We start from the raw sequence: 19,057 nt of genomic DNA, 5'->3' as shown, positions 1-19,057 counted from the left end.
CTGTGCATTCATTTCATCTAATGTCATTGTGCTGCACAGCGCTGTTGTTGCTAATGTATTAACGATGAGAGACTGAAAATGTGGTGGTAGCTGCTATTAGTGCTTCGTGTCAACATCTGCAGCATGTTGGCCGTCTGCAGTTTCCATGTATCTGTGCCAACGTTTACAAAATAATAGTTTTTTTTTTTTATTTTCTTTCATCTGTTAGTTTACAAATTCAAGCCTCACACATAGCATCTTTGGTTTTTTTTTTATAATATGCTTTTTTGTTTTTGTGTTCAATATAATTTGATTTTGTACATGCATTTGGGAGTGTTTCTGTTTAAACCTTAGAAGCATCTTCTGCAGCTCCTAAATCCTTTGTTTTACTGCATCAGCTAGTTGTGTATTTGCACTTAGGTAGCTGTTGTTTTAAAGCGTGGCTCTGCAGTGCTGACTGATGATAAGCTGAAGTGAAGCAGAAACTCAGTAAAAGGACATCATGCAAAGAATACACATGCACACACAGATTCTATGTACATATTTATCAGTTAACATGAGTGCATAAAACATAAAGGATATGGTAACAGTTTTTTTCCCACATACTGTTAACAGTTATTTCATGAGACAGCTGTCGTCACCTTTCCTCTCATATTCACAACAAAAATTGCAGAGTACTCTCTGTCTCACTCTCTCTCATTTTCATTAATATGAGCTTGTTTTTTCAATAACTGCAGGAAATGACTGAACTTATTGAGATTATAGAAAGTTCCACAATACAGTTTTTGAATTTCCAATTGATTTTGCAGCCACATTGGTCACACAGGGGCACCTATGTTTACATTTTTATCAGTGATTTTTACCACTTTGCACATATTGCTTTCAGTCTTATAACCTATTAGTTAGGCCTCAGTTCAGACCAGTGAATGATCCTATGGCAACCTCCTGTACGCTTATATGTTTACCACCTGGTAAAAGATTGCTCAAGGTTGCCAGATGCTGCTGGGTAATGGCTACAAAAAAGGTCGAGGAGGGTGTTGCACCAAAATTTTCTTTGCGATTGATTTTGGTCACTAGCTGTTTGCTATGATTGCCCATAGTCAGTATGGAAGAAGCAAAACACAGACTAACTAACCACAGAGTGGGAACTTCAAAAAGAAGAATGTTCAAAGGTCGCCCTGAGAGGTCAATCGGGCAACTTAAGAAAACACCAGCAAATAGAAAAATGCTGCAAAATTTAAAAAAAACAACTTTAAAAAAAAGGTAACAAACATGTTTTTGGGGAGACAATAATGTGATGGAACAGGTGCAGAGGTGATAAGCTAATAGCACTGTCACAGTGGTTTACAGAGTGGACTCAGGCGCGGAGCTCAGAATAAAGACAGTGCGTTTATTTACAGTGAAGCAAAGTTGACAATAGTTTGAATGTGTAATAATGATAGTTAGTGCGTCCTTCTTCCCGTGCTTAGACCGTGCGTGGTAGTGAGTGCCCATCTCTCCTCCAAGTGCTTCCTTGTGCCAGTGAATCCTCCGTCCCAATTCGCGGCTTAGTGCAATACTCCAGCGCTGTCTGTCACTCCGCCACACCATTAAATAGCCCTGCCCAAGATGGTAGATGATTGGCAGCAGCTGGTGAATTGATTGCAGGTGCGGCAGCTCCGGGCGACAGCACTTCCGGGTTGGAGGTCCTATCCCGTCAGATCCTGACAAGCACACATGTATCTACAGTATTATATGTTATACATCACCACCTACACAACACAAAGGAAAACATCAGCCATGTTATTGTCTCCCCAAAAAATGCTTCCGTTGTATATTGTGAGATTTTGTTTTTGTTCTACTTCTATTGTGTTTTATTCAACTTCAGGACAACTTCCGCTCTTGTCCAAAAGTAGCAAAAGTTCTGCAGAGAAAAATCACAAATGGTTGACAAGAACTTAAGGTTAGGGCTTCATTTACTATCTCTGTATATTAGTGTTACCACCTTGTGGTTTCTATTTACAACAGAGTTAGAAAATAAAGGCAGTGTTTGTTCCGCATATCAGAGACTCTGTTATAGCCATCCTGTTATCATAATTACTGACTGCATCTCACTGATATTTGCATTTATAGTTATTCCTCTCTGCTGACCACTAGTTGCAACAGAAACTGCATAAACTGCCGTCTAAATGCATTAAGTCAAACTGACAATCTTTTAACAGGCCAGTGGCGTCGGCCTTAGCATTCAGCCTCAGATTAATGAGACTTAACACATCAGTCCACTCGCGCACATTATGATTGGAGTGTGTACTTTATAATTACATTATGTGACACCAGGAAATCAGTTTCTTGTCACCAGGTCTTCCGTGAGCAAGGTTTTCTAATTATGTAAGATAGCACCTCCGCTTCCTTCGGCAGTTCACACCACAGGGCTTGCGGATGAGATTGATTATAATGTGGAACCAGCAATTCCATTTGCCATGCAGTCAGACAAGCAAACAGATTGGCTTTGGTGTAGTTCACAGTCATGCTGCTCCAAGTGAATAAAGCCCCTATTAGACAAGCATAATGCACACTATTTTCATCTGCTGACATACCCAAGTGCATGAGTGTTTAGGCACACACAGGTACATGCACACAGATTGGCACTCTCAGACATAAACAGGGAATATATGGCACTGAAAAAGGCTGTGATAGCTGTCTAGTTTCTCTGCTAATTAATGTCAAAGAAACCATCAAATTAGCAAGAAATTGTGTTTTTGTCATGTTGAAAATACCAAATAAGTGTTGGATTAAAAACTGTTATTTATGTGGATTTGAAAAAAGAAAATTGCAGGAGGACTGAGGCTGCTGTCATGACAGATTTAAAATTAAAGCAAGACGCTTCTCACTGAACTTTCAAACTGAGTGATTTTACTGGAATATGTGTGTATGCATGTGCACATACTACATGGCTGTATGATTATATTAAGCACAATCTATTGACATGACTGACCTTGACCATACTTGCATGTCACAATGAAAACAGAAAAAAAAATCTTTTAAATCACCCTCCTCAGTCCTTTTGGCCTCTCACTGTGAAGAGATGGCAAACTGTGCAAACCCATTAGACTGAAAGGCAGCTGAATGGAGGTGCTGAGAGGGGGCAGTCCTTTGCATTTTCCAATTGGGAGGGAGGTCTATGACCTTCCCATTTACTGTTCTGCACTTCTTATATAAGTTGAGCACTTTATTTGAATTACACTCTCTGGTTGAGTTGTGTGATTTCAGTTTTAATGAGACACGGGATACTTAGTTTGGTATAAGCAAGTCATACATAAACCAGTGACTCAAAACTGCTATAATAAAGTAAAAGAAACAAAAAAAGAATGGTGCTTAAAACTTGAGAATGCTGGAATCAATGTCCCTCGGAAGATTGTGAATGGGTAGTGTGCTGCTTTTTTATGGTATGTTTCTGAAAAGCATCCAAGTGTACCACCTTAGTTGATTCAGTCATAAAGCCCTATACAAACTGGCATTAATGCATAGCCTGTTTGTGTGTGTTGCTGTGTTTTCAGGGAAAACAAATGCGATCCACCCTGAAAACACATAGGGGTGGGATAAGGTGGATCAGCCACTCAAGCATAATAAAACAAGTAAAACCCTTACAAGGATTTTCATGGAGAGGTCACTCCCACTCTGTACAGAAAGAGGCCTGTATGCAAAGAGTAATCTACAGTCCAAGCCTGAGCAGTCTTTGTGCAGAAATGCTTACACTCTTGCTATTTTCCAGTAGAGCTGCCACGATTAGTCGACTAGTCACGATTACGTTGACTATCAAAATTGTTGACGACTGATTTAATAGTCGACGCGTCGTTTGAAGCTTTGTAAGATCACAAAAGACGCAGGAATAAGTAGTAGGATTTAAGAGTGTAATAACGGACGTCAAATGGATAAGTGGAAGCGAATGGATGGATGAATAAACGTCAAGCAGACAACTGATTATCAGAAGTGTGAGATGCTCGAGAATATACTCCGATGTCCTGTTATATTTTAGATAGCAAGGAGCAGACGGCTGAGTTTAGTGAACTTCACCTAAACAATCTGCAAATTTCATTAAAATTTAATAAAATATCATCTTGTCTTTATTTTTAGTTAGCACATAACTTAAACACTTAAAGCTGTAAGCTAATGATAGTTATATAAGAGCAGATGCTGCTGGTGCAATAAGCTGGACGTTTTACGTCCAATCGATGATGATCTGGTTAGTCGACTAATCGCAAAAATAATCGGTGACTAGTCGACTATCAAAATAATTGTTTGTGGCAGCCCTAGTTTCCAGATATAAAATAACAAAATAACTTAAATGATCCTGACTGGATATAAACACTTAAACATTTGACACAGAATTGAGTTTATTTCCATCGTACGTTACACAGGGTCAGTTTACAACAAATGTTGTCTATCTTTAATATTAGCAAGACAACTCCAACAGTCATCAAATCCCCTATGGTCAAACGCTTGAAGTGAAGAACTTCATCATAACAACTAGCGACCTCCACAAGGGCCAGGCTCAGGCAGGAGGGCCCATCTGCCACAACCAGTTTGGGGATGAGGCGAAACAGAAGAGAAAAGGAAAGCACTGAGAGATCACAAGCAACAGCCATGTGAACAATGATTTAGAGAGCCACTTTTTTCCCTGAATAACTCAAGCATATGCTATTTGATGTAAGTTGAAGTATATAAATATGAAATGAATGGATGTGCAGCCGACAAATCTGCAGCAGCTGCGTGATGCTGTCATCTCAATATGGACCAAAATCTCAGAGGAGTGATTCCAGGACCTTGCTGAATCTATTACATGAGGAATTAACACTTCTAAAGTAAACAAAAGCTCTGTACAAGCAAGGTGTGCCTAACAAAGTGTCTGGTGACTACTGCCAAAAGAAAAGGCCTGAATATAAACAGGACCAGTATGTACTTTCATGCTTTCACTTTCTATTGTGTAGCTCCATCAGTTTTGTGACCTGCTGAGCCTAAAAGAATTACTTTGTCATTACTAACACAGTTTGTTTCTATGAAATGCTGTAGACACAGCATTAATTATTTGCCCTAAAGGTGATTTTTCTATCTCATTGAGCAGAGGGTATCTGCCCTACATAATAATAACTGCTGAGAACACATATGTGGAATGGTTGCCAATATGAAAATAGATTATGATGTTCTTATCCTTGTTTCCATTTGAATAAAAGTCATGTTAAATCACTGTAGAGTATCTGGACTCTTTAAAACCCTATTATTTGATCAAAGGACAAGTCACACTGAACCCTCCCCCCCGTCCCACGCATCCCTCCGATAATAGATTCTCTTCCAATCAAAGTTGGCGAGCACTTTACCATTAATTGCCTCATATATAAGGAGAAGCCCTAGTTTATTTGATCTGTATTTAGCACTCGCCCTGATGGAAAGGGAGATGCACCCATTGAGTTAATAGAGAAGCAAGCAGATCCTTCAATAAGATAATGAATTTTTTACCCTTGACTGCCACTTTCCAGTAACACATTGAGCTTCTATATGATTACGTCATTAAAGGTGTTGTTCCAAAGCCAGGAAACTGCTGCAAGTAAACTTCTGAACGTGTAAACATTTCTACTTTGCTTCAAATCACATTTGCAGGATAAATAAATCCAGCCTCTAAAAGCAGGACTCATAAGGTCACAAGGTTTAATGACAACAGTGACATTATAACAGAGAGACGTGGGTCGAAAAGAATCCAGACAGGAAATATATTCTGTAAAGATGGTGCTTGTATCACCCTTAGCTGTTTTCCTAGGGTACTGTACTCTTAACAGCGTTCTTAAGGTCTTATCATTGTGTAATTTTTCACGTGTAGAAATAGAAATAGGAGGGAGAAATGCTCCTATACCTTATTCTGGGATAAAGAGGACAAAGATTTGATTCGAACACCAAAGTTAAAGTGATTCATTCAAATAAGAAGTGAGATGGCCACCAAGGGGTGTGACCAAGGTGGCTCCTGGGTAGCAAGACTCACTTCTACAATGTTGCCTTGCTTCATTCAATCTGTCTTTTAGTTTGTTTATATGACTTATAAGATTAGCAGAGTTTATGTAGTTCAAGCAAATTAGTTTCTCCGTTGATGTTGACGGTATAACAATTAAAATCAGCGTGACAAGTTAATTAAGGGATGACATCTGAGGGGTGTTTAAAAAACAAAAAAAACCCTCACTGGATCATAGCCTGCCGCTGTGTGCCGGTACTGCAGAGGAATTTTTTTGTTTGTTTTTGCCTATTTTTCACTGAAGCTCTCTTTCACAGTCCAGATGCCACCATGCCTCAGCATACCTTCTGGCAACTCATTGATTGGTTTCAATGGATCAAACTCTAGCCCGTGTTTTCGCTGCGTGAAAACAGCCCTGCTTGTTTGCCAGCTGTCATGTATTGACCACGGTAAAATGTCAATTCCTCCGGGAACAGAACCTGCCAGAATTACTGATTTTACTTACTTCTGTGGGTAGCTTTCATTGTGCATTACAGCATTTAACTAAAATACTAATATTGTATTGGCATTTATATTTTTTCTTGCAGCTTTGAGGTGATATTTCTTTCTTGTTTTTTTCTTAAATGAGAAAAGTGCCCACTAAAGAAACAACAATCAGTGTGGCTTTTTACACGCACACACAAATTAAACTGGGGAAATATACAGTTATTGAGATGCTGACACAGATAGCAAACAATAATTGAACGCATGTAAAATCAATGTTATACTCTCAACCTAAATGTCATTGAATCATCATTGAATTCTGATATTGGTTCTTGATCATTTTTGCACCCTCAGTTAATACTGAAACAATGTGGACGTCACTACTAAAGATCAAGAGGACATAAGTGTTGTTTCAACTGATGTAAAAAAAATTACTTCCACTACTTCAGAATAATGAAATTTACTTATCTAAATTCACTTATCTTATAATAAATGGTGTAATGATGTTGAGTGAAACATTTTTGAGTGTACTATTAAACTCTAACATCAGTTAAGTTATTTAATTTATTAAATCAAGATTAGTTTACAATAATTTTTGATGAATTCACTCCTACTGAATGATGTCCTGCCTCCACCTGGTGAACTGCCTGAAGGTAAAAGAGTCACAGACTGTCACTGCCTCCACTTGCTCAGTGACTCCATGTACAAAAAGAAAACAAAACCAAAAACTGAAAATAGGACATGAAAAAAAATAAGGAAAAAGCAGACTTTGTTCAGAGGTTTTCATATATATCTCTCTCTTTCCAGAATTCATCCTAGCTAACATAATCTGTGTAAGTTGTCAGTTACGTTAGCAAGCTAACTTCGGTTATTGACATTTTGAAGTGCCTAATAATGACCATGGTGACAGTTACACATCTGCAATATGTGTCACTGTACTCAGCAGTATGAAATATAATTGGTTAAAATACATTTGGCACCTTTAAAATATTAAAAAATAAGTAAATGCTTACCTGATGCAGAGGAGATCTCTGGGGTGCAGTGATGTCAACTAATACAGGATTGTCTCCTGTATCATAGATTTTTAAATATCATCTTAATAGTGGACAGATGGGATGCAATACTTTAATTTCCCAGTCAACTATATTGACAGCTATCATGATTTTTCATCTATAAATAAATCGTATTTTAATATAAATTCCTGGTCAACCATAGATCAGTGACCAATGGTGGTCAGACGGGATGTACCACATTGCGAGGGGTGTGATGGAACAGTTCAATTGATAATAGCTTTTCAATTACCCAGTCATCTCTGAATCCATAACTTTTCACTTGGTCAACTATAACTAGATCATCAATTATAAACAACGACAATTATAAGCTATATAGTTTATGTCTTGCATATTTCCACAACTGTATCCATAATCACATACTGTGTATGCTACCGTTGTATATAGTGTGTTATCTTACTTTTTTTCATTGGTTGTACTTATTTGTATTTTTGTATTTCCTTCTGATATCTGTACCTACGCTGAGGTAACGCAAAAATTTCCCCGTCGTGGGATCAATAAAGTCTTGTCTTATCGTATCTTAGAAAAACATAATCAACCTAATCAAACTGAATCAATGTTATTCCAATGTCATTACTATTACACTGACAAGTTTCATCAGTATTTCAACATTGATTCAAAATTTATTTAACATGAAGCAATTACTGCGCAGTTAGTGAGTCCGTATAATCAAGTTTTTTTTTTAGAATGAATCCTGCTGTTCATACTTTATTCTACACTCCAAAAACCAAGTCTTTGCCCTCATTAACAGGAAGAAATCATTTTGAGTAAAATCTAGCTGAAATATATGAAATCAAAGTTTTATTTGTTTAATAACTAATGAATTGTTAAGAAAATATGCTTAGTATAAGCTGAATGCATACCAATCAATTAAATGTTTTAAATGTTTTACACTTATGGAAAAAAATTAACTGGAAAATGCAATTAAATTACTTAAAGTCGACAGTGTCCTGCAGTCATACAATGTTTGTTTGTTTTAGTTTTATTATCCTTCATCACATCTTTAATATGTTCTGTCAACATGCATGTTGGGTTTTTGGTTTTTTTGTCATTTATTATGACTCCCAAATTCCATAATAGCCTGCATACTGTATCTGAGAGGAAACTGGCCTCCTGTTTTCTGGCTTTAGAAGAGCCCGTGACAGGAGACTAACCGGTCAAATATTGTTTCAAGCCAGTTTCAATTGAGTAGTATCCACACAGGAAGCAAGGCATGCTGCCGGTTTAAGCAAAAGTGTTTCACCTGGAAGAGCAAGCACTAAATCCAATGTGACGATAAAAGTCAGCACCGATACATTTTTAGCTGTATAAAGACTGTGCTTGTGTGATGGGGGGTGTTAGGACAGAGAGGAGAGAGCTAATGTAAGATTTTTGGAACAGAGTCATTTTTTCTCTACACAATTAAATCCAGGAAAAGTTCTCTATACTTCCATCCAGCCATCCATTTTCGTCTGCTTATCCAATTCAGGGTTGGAACTTATCCCAGCAAAAGTTGGTATACACCATGGACAGGTTTCCAGTGTACTGCTGGGCTAAAGCAAAGAGACAGACAGCCTTTCCCACGCACGCTTTAGAATTTCCAGTTAACCTAACCCGTTCATATCTTTGGAGCTGGTAAGAACCCACACAAGCGCAAGAACATGCAAACACAGCCCCAGCTGTCTGGTTGATTCGAACCCAAGACCTGTGAGCTGCACCATCACACAGCTCTTGAAGGCATCTTATTCTTGATTTTACAATGGTGTCTAAATAATATGATATTAAGCTGGAAATAATCAAGAAGTAGTCTATTGGGTCCATGAAGAAGCAAACATGTCCTTTGATGAAGGATAATAAAACGTACATGTTTTTAAGAACAGGCTCAAGACCCACCTTTTTAATTTAGCTTTTACTTAGCGTTTATTTATTTTTTATGCTTATTTATTCTATCCTGTTATTCTATTATTAATTTAGGATTTACCTAATATTTCTTGATTTTATTCTTATTCATTTTTTAATCTTCTTACTCTATTTATATTTATATTTATATTGTATCCTGTTCTTATTTATTTTATCATTTTACCCTGTATACATCGTATTGCGTCATATCTCCAGTGTTTCCTCGGAGGGCGCTCTCTGCACCGGGGCTGTTATTGACCGTGGCTGCTGGGTCTCTGGGGTCCTCTCAGCCTGGTTGGGGGGCTCCTTTGCCTCCCTCCGGCTGTGTGCCCAGCCCGGAGGCTGCGGTCTGTGACCGGCTCCCGGTGCAGACGGCTCTCTGTTATAATGTTTCCTCACTTGGCTCATGCGAGCCCAGCCCAATTTTTACTCTTTAAGTGTGCGCGTGTGTGTATGTGTGTGTGGGTGGGGGTGGGGGGATATATGTGTATTGAGAGTGTGGGGAGTGAGTTGGAGGGTGGGGTGGGCTGCTTTTAACTATGTAAAGCACTTTGTGCTACATTTTTTCTGTATGAAAAGTGCTTTATAAATAAAGATTGATTGATTGATTGATTTGTTCACAGCTTTAAAAGCCAGAGGTGAGTGCAACCTCAGATGACCTTCCACGGCTACTCTCCGCTTGTTCACAGAGCATTCAGTGGGCTGTAGATATTGACTTGCTGTGACTTGGCGCTGTGATGGTATCAGATGAGTGGGTATGTCTCATCTTTGCGAGTCAGAGTTAGCTGATGTTTATTCAGCTGTGTGATCCGTAGGGAAAAGGTCACTTCAAACATGTTTCAGCTTTGCATGCACGTCTGATCATTTAATTCTGATAAGATGAGACACGCAACCCACGGTTTTCTTCTGTATTGGACAGCCTACAGCACATTTCCCTTTCAGCCATGTTGTACTTAATTGTATTTTTTTTGTGCCTTATTAATTTCACACTTTTCCGGGTTGGTTGCTTTTATCTCCTGCCTGCGCTTTAACTGCAGATGTAATCGATTTAACTTAAGAACCTTTGTGCTAGCCCAGTGTAATTACAGTAATTACAAAGCCTGCTTTCAGACATCTGCTGCACACTTTATTAGGCTTTACTTTCCTGACTGTAGACTTTTGAAGGTGTCTTGCATTTCATATAAATATTTGTTGATGTAATTGAGTCGAAAGCTGATTAAGTTGTCAATATATAATTTCAAAATTGTTGCAGTTATGTAATGAATAGGCACTTGACTGATTGTTGATATATTGCTGACTTGTCAGGGTTCTAACGAGCATTGATCCAGCATAGAGTCAGTGGATCAAGCCACACAATTTCACGAAAAAAAGCCCATTAATGGTTGGACTGATAATCAAAAATAAGAGACAGAATGAGAAGCTGTGTGCAATTCTGTTTCTCTCCTTTCTGACAACACAGTAAACAGATGATGTTTGCTGCGCCTGCATAATTGCTCATCATGACAATGTGACACCTGTGCCGTTAAAGGTCACGGAGTAAGTCCATAATGTTGTTCCCAAAAAGAAAAAAATTGGAGCATGCACACAAATGTGCCACTCCTTAGTTATGATGTGTTGTGCAATGATTTATAATAACCATCTGCAGCCTTATTGTGGTGGAATTACATTATTTTTTCTGCATAAAAACGAGAAGAAAGCATCATCTATATCCAATCCCTTTATAATTGGCTTAGCTAAGCCATATACAAGACAGGAATCAGTTCCTCTGATTATAATGCGACTACACTGCAACAAATATTGCATAGAGAATGCACCTAAATCATTTTGGAGAACAACATGCTGTCTTGTCATTCTTTAGTGTTCTTGTGACAAACTGATTTAATTTTGTAGACCTACACGGTGTACGTAGCGTCTTTGGAAAGCTGCTGCAGTGACTGGTGTTCTAAGTGTCTGGCATGCCATTACAGATGCTGATTTTCATTCTTGTGCTGCATGATAGAGGATGTTATGACTTTTAGGTTTTGTGCTGCCCTTTAAAATGCCTTTGAATAGGTGAAAGAATTTAAAGCTTTTAAGATTTCAGGGTTTTAACATACAGATCCATTATTTACATTATGTAGCACTTCACCTTTTTGGAAATATTAAATACCCCACCCCTACTCTACAAGCTGCTTGGAAAAGTGTATGGAGTTATTAAGGATAATGCTGTGCCATTGGAGGTACTCAAGAATAATGGAGAAAGGTGTTCACGAAAAGTCAAATAAGCACTGGTCCTAATAAGCCTGTGCGCCGCCTTGGGAGCTGCTTTCTGTAGACTAGACTTTTTATTAAAGAAAGGGGAAAAAGTGTCTTTTTAAATTCCTCAACTCAATGGCAAAAAGGCCACCTTCACTCTCCTTCATTTGGGAAATATTTCACTTACCACTGAGAATAAATGTGTTTTATTTTGGGGGATTTTCTCTCAGTCTCACAACACAATGGCCTTTTCCATTTTCCTCAGCTGCCATCCTTGATGACCCTATGGAGTGCAGCAGAGGAGAGCGTCTGGCTATCACGCTGGCCAAAGACAGCATCAACAGGAGCAGTAACCGCTCCATCACTGGCAAGCTGGAGGTGGACATCTTTGAACTGCTGAGAGACAGCGAATATGAGATGGGGGAAACAAGTAAGTAGCACAGGAAAGAAAAGCAAGTGATTGTGTGTGTTTGTTGGCTAACGTGTTTATTCATTCAGAGAAAAAGAGCCTCTCTTGCTCTTTCTGCAAGTAGTTGCTCATAACATATTTTAATAGATGTTCTATTTTTTTATATGGTTGCTCGCTTTTTTAGAGATGACCTTGAAAAGTTTTTCCGATTGTGATGTCACCGCGGGCCCATCACCATTTATGCTCCCTGTAATCCTGCATTCTAGTCCTGAACAATAGGCTCAGAAAATAAACCTCCACCATCAACGCTGTGATACAAGCATCAGTTGAAAAAGGAATCAACAAATTCACTGAGATTTAATTAATTTTTTTCTCCAGAAAGTCTCATCTTTTCAAGCTGTTCCAAGATCTCTCTCTTAAAGATCTTGGGATTTCTGAGAAGTGGCAATAAAGATTGGCATAATCATACATTTACGTCTACGCATCGGCCATTAGCCCCAAGTTATAAAAATGGAAATGTGCACGAAAAGACAGAACACGTCACGTTTGGCCTAAACCACCAGGTGCAGTGGACATTCTAATCCAGGTGTTGTTGAACTTTTATTAAGTAGGCCAGACCATCATGGGATTCCCACTAATTTGTTACCTAGATGTGACAAATGCATCACTGAGAGTGACCCTATTAACACAAGCCAGAGTAGCTATTTGCTATCAGCGGTATCAGCACTTACCCACAGCATTTTTGTACTGTCTGGTGACTTGTTGCATCACACCTCAATGTTTATTGGTTTGTTTGTTTTTAAATTTTTAATTTAAACACCCCAAATCAATACAGCGCAGTGTGTCTCTGCAAAAAGTGCAGCCATTGATTTTCAATATGACACATTCCTACTTTCCCAAATGCAAGAGCTTCAGTGGTGCCTGCCTAATACATGGAAACAGCACTTCAGTTACCACAACCACAACAAACTGTTTTACTTTCTCTGCCCGGGCTAAGACAAACCTCACAGTGTGGTTCCTTTAGTGTGCTTGCGTGCGTGCATGTGTCCCCGTGTGTTTGTGTTTGTGCGTGTGGGTATATGTAAAGCAAAGTGTGTAGCTGTGCACAAGCTGGATTTTGTGTATACTGTGCAAATGTTTAGTGTGTGAAAGTGTGAGTGTGTAATTAGAGCCAGGATTTGGATTAGGGACGGATCAGCGGCCACGGATAGATGAAAATATCACAGAGTGAGAATTACCTGGGAAGAAAAGTCAGATCCCACCATCAATGAGTCCTTTCCTGGCTGTTCAGTATGGACATAGACTGCTTGCTGCATAACATCCACATACTGTAAGATTCTATCATGCACAGATTTTCTGTTCTATATAATAATGTGTGACATCTATATGACAACCTTTATTCTTGAACACATCCTGAATTTACTCTCTTTAAGTAGTCTTCAGGAAAGATCTCTAGGTTTCTTGAAGTCATTTAAAGCTCTTCTTTAAATGTTGAGGCCTTTTATTCTGTTCTCTGTCAAGATGACCCCACACTGCTTCAATAAAGTTAAGGTTCAGCCTCTATGGAGGCCAATCCATGAATGATGGTGCTTCATTGTTTGGGATCATTGTCATGCTGAAAAAGGTGGCATTGATTTGTGAATTCAAATCTGAAGGTATTTTTCCGCTATCATGATTTTATCAATTTTAACATGATCCCCAACACCTCTGGCCAAAATGCAGCTCTTTACCATGACAGAGCCTCCATCATGTTTTACAGCCACCTCCAACAGGTTTTCTGGGGGAACACCGAGGCGCTCCCGGGCCAGCCAAGAGATATAATCTCTCCAGCGTGTCCTGGGTCTGCCCCAGGGCCTCCTCCCAGGGGGACATTCTCAGAACACCTCACCTAGAGGCGCCTAGGAGGCATCCTTGTCAGATGCCTGAACCACCTTAACTGGCTCCTGTGGAGGAGCAGCAGCTCTACTCTGACCCCATCCCAGGTGGCTGAACTCCTCACCCTATCTCTCAGGGAGAGGCCAGCCACCCATCAGAGAAAGCTCATTTCTGCCACTTGTATCCGCAGTCTCGTTCTTTCGGTAACTACCTAAAGTTCGTGTACATCCGCTTTGTGTAGGGACGTGGGGTGGGGAAATAGTAAACCAGTAAATCAAGAGCTTTGCTTTTACGCTCCGCTCTTTCGTCACCACGATGGACTGATACAGCGTCCGCATCGCTGCAGCACCAATCCATTAGTCGATCTCCCGCTCCCAACTTTCCTCACTTGTGAACAAGACTGCGAGATATTTAAACTCTTCCACTTGGGGCAGTATTTCTTAGCTGACCCGGAGTGCGTATTACACCCTTTTCTGGCTGAGGGCCATGGCCTCAGACTCGGAGGTGCTGATTCTCATTCCCGCCGCTTCACACTCAGCTGTATACCGCTCCAGTGTGAGCTGAAGGCCATCACCCGATAAACCAAAAATTTCAGCCGAAGAGCCCTATCTCCTGAGTCTTAACTGGATTTTTTCCCTATTTCTTAAGGACAAGAGTTTACTACCTTGTATTGATTAGTGAAAAACAATGTTAAATAGTGATAATGGCCTAAAGATGATCTTATGATCTGAACCACAAAGGAACTCGAGGGACTTGCATAATTATGGAAATCTTGTGAAGTATTTCTGGAGATGTATATAGATGTTTATGTAAATAGTTATTATCAAGGAGAAAAAGAACGCTTGTGTTTATGGCAGTTATGGTCACACAGGTTTTAAGGCTGTCAGAGACAACAGTTTCTGTTGGTGTTTAGCTTTTCTTCCAGATAAGGTGAATCCAATTTTTTCACTTTCACCCTCAGAAAAAAAGAGTGTGGCACATTCTTCCTTGTTGAATAAGAATAGTCCCACTGGCTTTGAGACTTGTGAAGATGAAAATCTTCATAGCAGAGGTCCCCAGTGTCATCGACTGAGTCAGACTGCCATCAGAAAGGGGCTGTGCTGAGTTTGACTTCTTGTGAACAAATAAAGCAGGGGTGGGTAATTAATTTCCCCCAAAGGCCACATGACAAACTGGGACCGTTGTATAAATAAAATGAATACCAAGCAGAACCGAGTGCAGCTTCATATTAATTTGATCACTTAATAATATTTTTGTTGCGGTCCTTCACAACAGTCCAAGTTTCTCATGAGGCCTTTGAGAAAAATTAATTGTGGTAATGAATGTGGAAAGGAACAGACTGTGGTAGTCAGTGACTACCTGAACTCCAGCGCTGTACTTTCATTGGACTTTGTCTGCGCCTACATTTTCAATTATGGCTTGTTGTAGCATCTTGTTGGTTTTTTTGACTCCCTGAATGTGGGATACTCAGATCCTCTAGCTGATCCCATGTACCCCACACTGCCAGTATTTACTCACCTATCCAAATCATTGGCGTTGCATTCAGGTGTTCCAGTCACGTCTATGGCCACAGGTGTATAAAATCAAGCACCAAGGCATGCAGACTGCTTCTATATTTGTGAGAGAACGAGTCGCTCTCAGCAGCTCAGTGAATCCCAAGCATGGTACCGTAATAGGATGTCACCTGTGCAACAAGTCCAGTCAGAAATTTCCTGACTACTAAATATTCCACAGTCAGCTGTTAGTGGTATTATAACAAAGTGGAAGTGACTGCAAACAACCGCAACTCTGCCATTAAAGGGTAGGCAATGTAAAATCACAGAGCGGCAGATGCTGAGGCGCATAGTGTTCTTAGCTCGAGAACAGTGTGTAAATTGATTTTTCAGGAGTTGTGCTCGGCCCTTATTTCCAGTGAAAGGAACTCTTAACGCTTCAGTATACTGAGACATTTTGGACAATTTCATGCCCCCAACTTTGCAAGAACAGGTTGGGGATGACCCCTTCCTGTTTCAACATGACTGCACACCAGTGTATGACGCAAGGCCCATAAAGACGTGGATGAGTGAGTTTGGTGTGGAAGAACTTGAGTGGCCTGCACAGAGTTCTGACCTCAACCGGGCAGAACGCCTTTGGGATGAATTAGAGAGTAGACTGCAAGCCAGGCCTTCTCATCCAACATCATTCTTTGACATCACAGACACTCTTCTGTAAGAATGGTCATAAATTCCCATAAACACACTCCTAAACCTCGTGATTAAGAATGGGATGTCACTCAGGTCTATATGCATGTGAAGGCAGACGAGCGAATACTAGTGGCAATATATTGTACCTCATTAGTTATCCATCAACTTTTAATAGCAGTAAAAGCACAACTGAAGAGTAGTGTGCTAATTCTGCTGCGTGATAGCCTATAAATGCTGTTTGATTTGGGCCATGAGTAACATTTTGGGTTTGTTTTTTTTAAAGCAGATTTCACTCTATTGACCTTTTCATCCAGAGCTACATCCATTTTTAGGAATTAACCTATGTAAAGTGCTTTTACATATACTTACATAAACCTATATAATTGTTTAGTTTAAGCAATGTTTTTGGATCCTTCTAATTTAGACCTAATATAGTAAAAGAACTGAATCCCACACAGTGTTTTTTTTTCCAAAAAAAAGGAGTGTAACTGTCCAAATACTTTCAATATGGCTCACATATTTACACACAGAAAAAGCTCGCCGTGCACAAAGAGAGCAAATGAAAGTGTCACTGGGGCCGGGAGCATTCTGGCTTGCAGTCAAATCATTCAGCTTTATAATTCAGTGAAGCCATTACAGACAGGTGCAAACAAAAGTGTGGGCATGGATGCGTTAGTGTGTGCGTGTGCACTGTATACATGTGTGTTGTTTTTTTTCATGTAAGATGGCAGTGTATTCATGTCTTACAAGCCCCATGGGTGACTAGCGGATTACTTATTAATCATTCGATTCACTGCCTCTCGATGCACCGCACGGGCCTGGAAATGTTTCCCCTTTGCCTATTTTACACTGGTGGCTGGTTAATGCTCAGCAATTCCCCAATAACAGCCACCAAATTACCAACACCCACACTCACACACTTGGTGCACACATGCTCACACAATAATAGTGCTTCAGTATGTGTGTCTTCTTTACACCCTGGACTGCAGTGTGTTAATTACAAGCCAGGGATTATAAACACATAAGAAACGGCATTCTTTCCCAGTTTGGGAGATTAAAGCATATGGCCTGTGCACATGGCAAAGGAAAGAAAGTCACTTTTACTGAAATGTTTCTGTTTACAGATATGTTTTAAAGCCCAAAGGTACCGCTGTTAAATCAATCCTTGTAAATGTTGTATTTGAAAAGCACGATGAGATGTGCGTGTGTGTGTGTGTGTGTGTGTGTGTGTGTGTGTGTGTGTGTGTGTGTGTGTGTGTGTGTGTGTGTGTGTGTGGGGATATTATTGCATTCATGTGCAAATTATCAAATACCAGATTTTTTATTTTCACCCTCCAGATATTGCTGCTTGTCACATTTCCCAACGTCTGCTTTTCACCGACTCCCACTCTGTTTATCCGTCATTGTCTTCTTTCTTTTTTGCTGCATATCTTTCCGTCTTTATACTTGAGAGTTGATCATATTAATATCCCCAACAAGTAAAACATCCAAAGGCAGATAGAGTGTAGCATCTGCCCTTGTGCATATTTCCCTTACACTTGTAGTTTCTGGTTCCCTTGAGACAGGAGAAATGCTGGTGCAGGCTGCTATCTGTTCAGAGGTTGAGGCAGTGATCATATGGATCCATTAACATTAGCCTGAAAAAAAAAGCCTGATCTAACACCAACTGCCTTACTTTACTTTAATTATCTCTGTTACCTCTAATTGCCCCTGCTTATATCTCTGTACTCCTCCTCTATTTTTTTTTCCAGTGTGCCAGATCATGTCCAAAGGGGTGGTGGCAGTCCTTGGTCCATCTGCCAGTCCAGCTTCCAACTCAATCATCAGCAATATATGTGGAGAGAAGGAGGTAAGTTCCAACCAACTGGCCCGGGGCTGGTGGCGTGCGATTCAGCCACACAGAAAAAAAGGGGCAGATTTAGCTGCACAAATATTATATTTGCACAGAAAGTTTTCCTTTCATGAAGGAAAATTGCTTATTGTGTGGTGACTCATCTGGAATGCCAGAAGGTCCTTATCATTACAAACTAGAATTTATAATTTTCTGGAATAAATCAAAAATTACCAATGATCTCCAACTGAAAGTCATAACACACTGCATAAACCATTCGAAAGTCAAGCAGGGCTTTAATAAGGCTGTACATAAGTGCTGTTGTGCATAAGTGTTTTAGCTTCGTTCACATTTGCAGTCATTTGTCATATGTCTACATGTCTACTGCCTTCAGACTGCAAATGTTATTTAAATAATAAATTCACCCCACCAGTCAAAACTCAGCAAGATAGCTTGCAAATGTGAAATTTCCCTTGTGGATCTCATGAGACACCTTTTTAAATTTCCACAGTGGTCGCACCTTTTATCCAACTGTCACTGACTTATTTCTGCCAGATTAAAGTTTGGATTGTTCATATTGACATAAAGGAGATGGACTGTGTTAATAAATGTGCACATTGTTATTAGATCACCCACAGAACTTTCCCCTCCTATTCTTCTGTTTTTTTTTCTGTTTGCAGCCTCACACTAGTCTGTCCTACTTAGTAAATCTGGCCCAAAGAGTTTGAAACGTTGACGCTCGTTAGTGGCTATGTGGGTTTAGCAGGAGACTTACGGGGAAAGGGTTCCCAGTTGTTCGTAAAAATGATGAAATTCTACCGTGTCATTTTTCTCCATTGCTATACAGCTCAAGTCAAAATATCACTGGACATTTTTTCCCTTTCAGTTATATTGTATTAATATTTTTAAAAGAATTGCAGTAATGATAAAATATCCAAATACAAAGAAAACAAAGAGCAAATAGTTCAAATATTGTTCCCAAACTCGTTAAACCATTTTTTGTATATACTCGCTAGCTGCTCTCTTAGGTACACCAACTTGGACCTCCTTTTGCCTTCAGAACTGTTTTAATTTTTCATGCCATAGATTCAAGAAGGTGCTGAAATCACTCCTTAGAGATTTTGGTCCATTTTGATG

The 19,057-nt window shown here is 39.6% G+C and overlaps 1 protein-coding gene across 2 annotated transcripts in view; it reads left to right on the top strand.

Annotated features, from left to right (window-relative positions):
- grik4 (glutamate receptor, ionotropic, kainate 4) overlaps positions 1–19,057 on the top strand; it is a 370,076-nt gene that overhangs the window by 215,912 nt on the left and 135,107 nt on the right. For both annotated transcript variants that reach the window (XM_085430050.1, XM_085430049.1), the window contains exons 4-5: positions 11,888–12,052; positions 17,841–17,938. In XM_085430050.1, coding sequence (XP_085286176.1) covers positions 11,888–12,052; positions 17,841–17,938 — 263 coding nt within the window. The remainder of the gene's footprint in view (positions 1–11,887; positions 12,053–17,840; positions 17,939–19,057) is intronic.

Source organism: Copadichromis virginalis, linkage group LG14 (assembly GCF_057382275.1).
Source record: "Copadichromis virginalis isolate Kocher_CV1m ecotype Utaka linkage group LG14, C_Virginalis_male_GT1.1, whole genome shotgun sequence".
NCBI classification, from domain to species: domain Eukaryota; kingdom Metazoa; phylum Chordata; class Actinopteri; order Cichliformes; family Cichlidae; genus Copadichromis; species Copadichromis virginalis.
The sequence above is the reverse complement of the archived record's forward strand: the minus strand, read 5'-3'. Positions and strand labels throughout refer to the sequence as shown.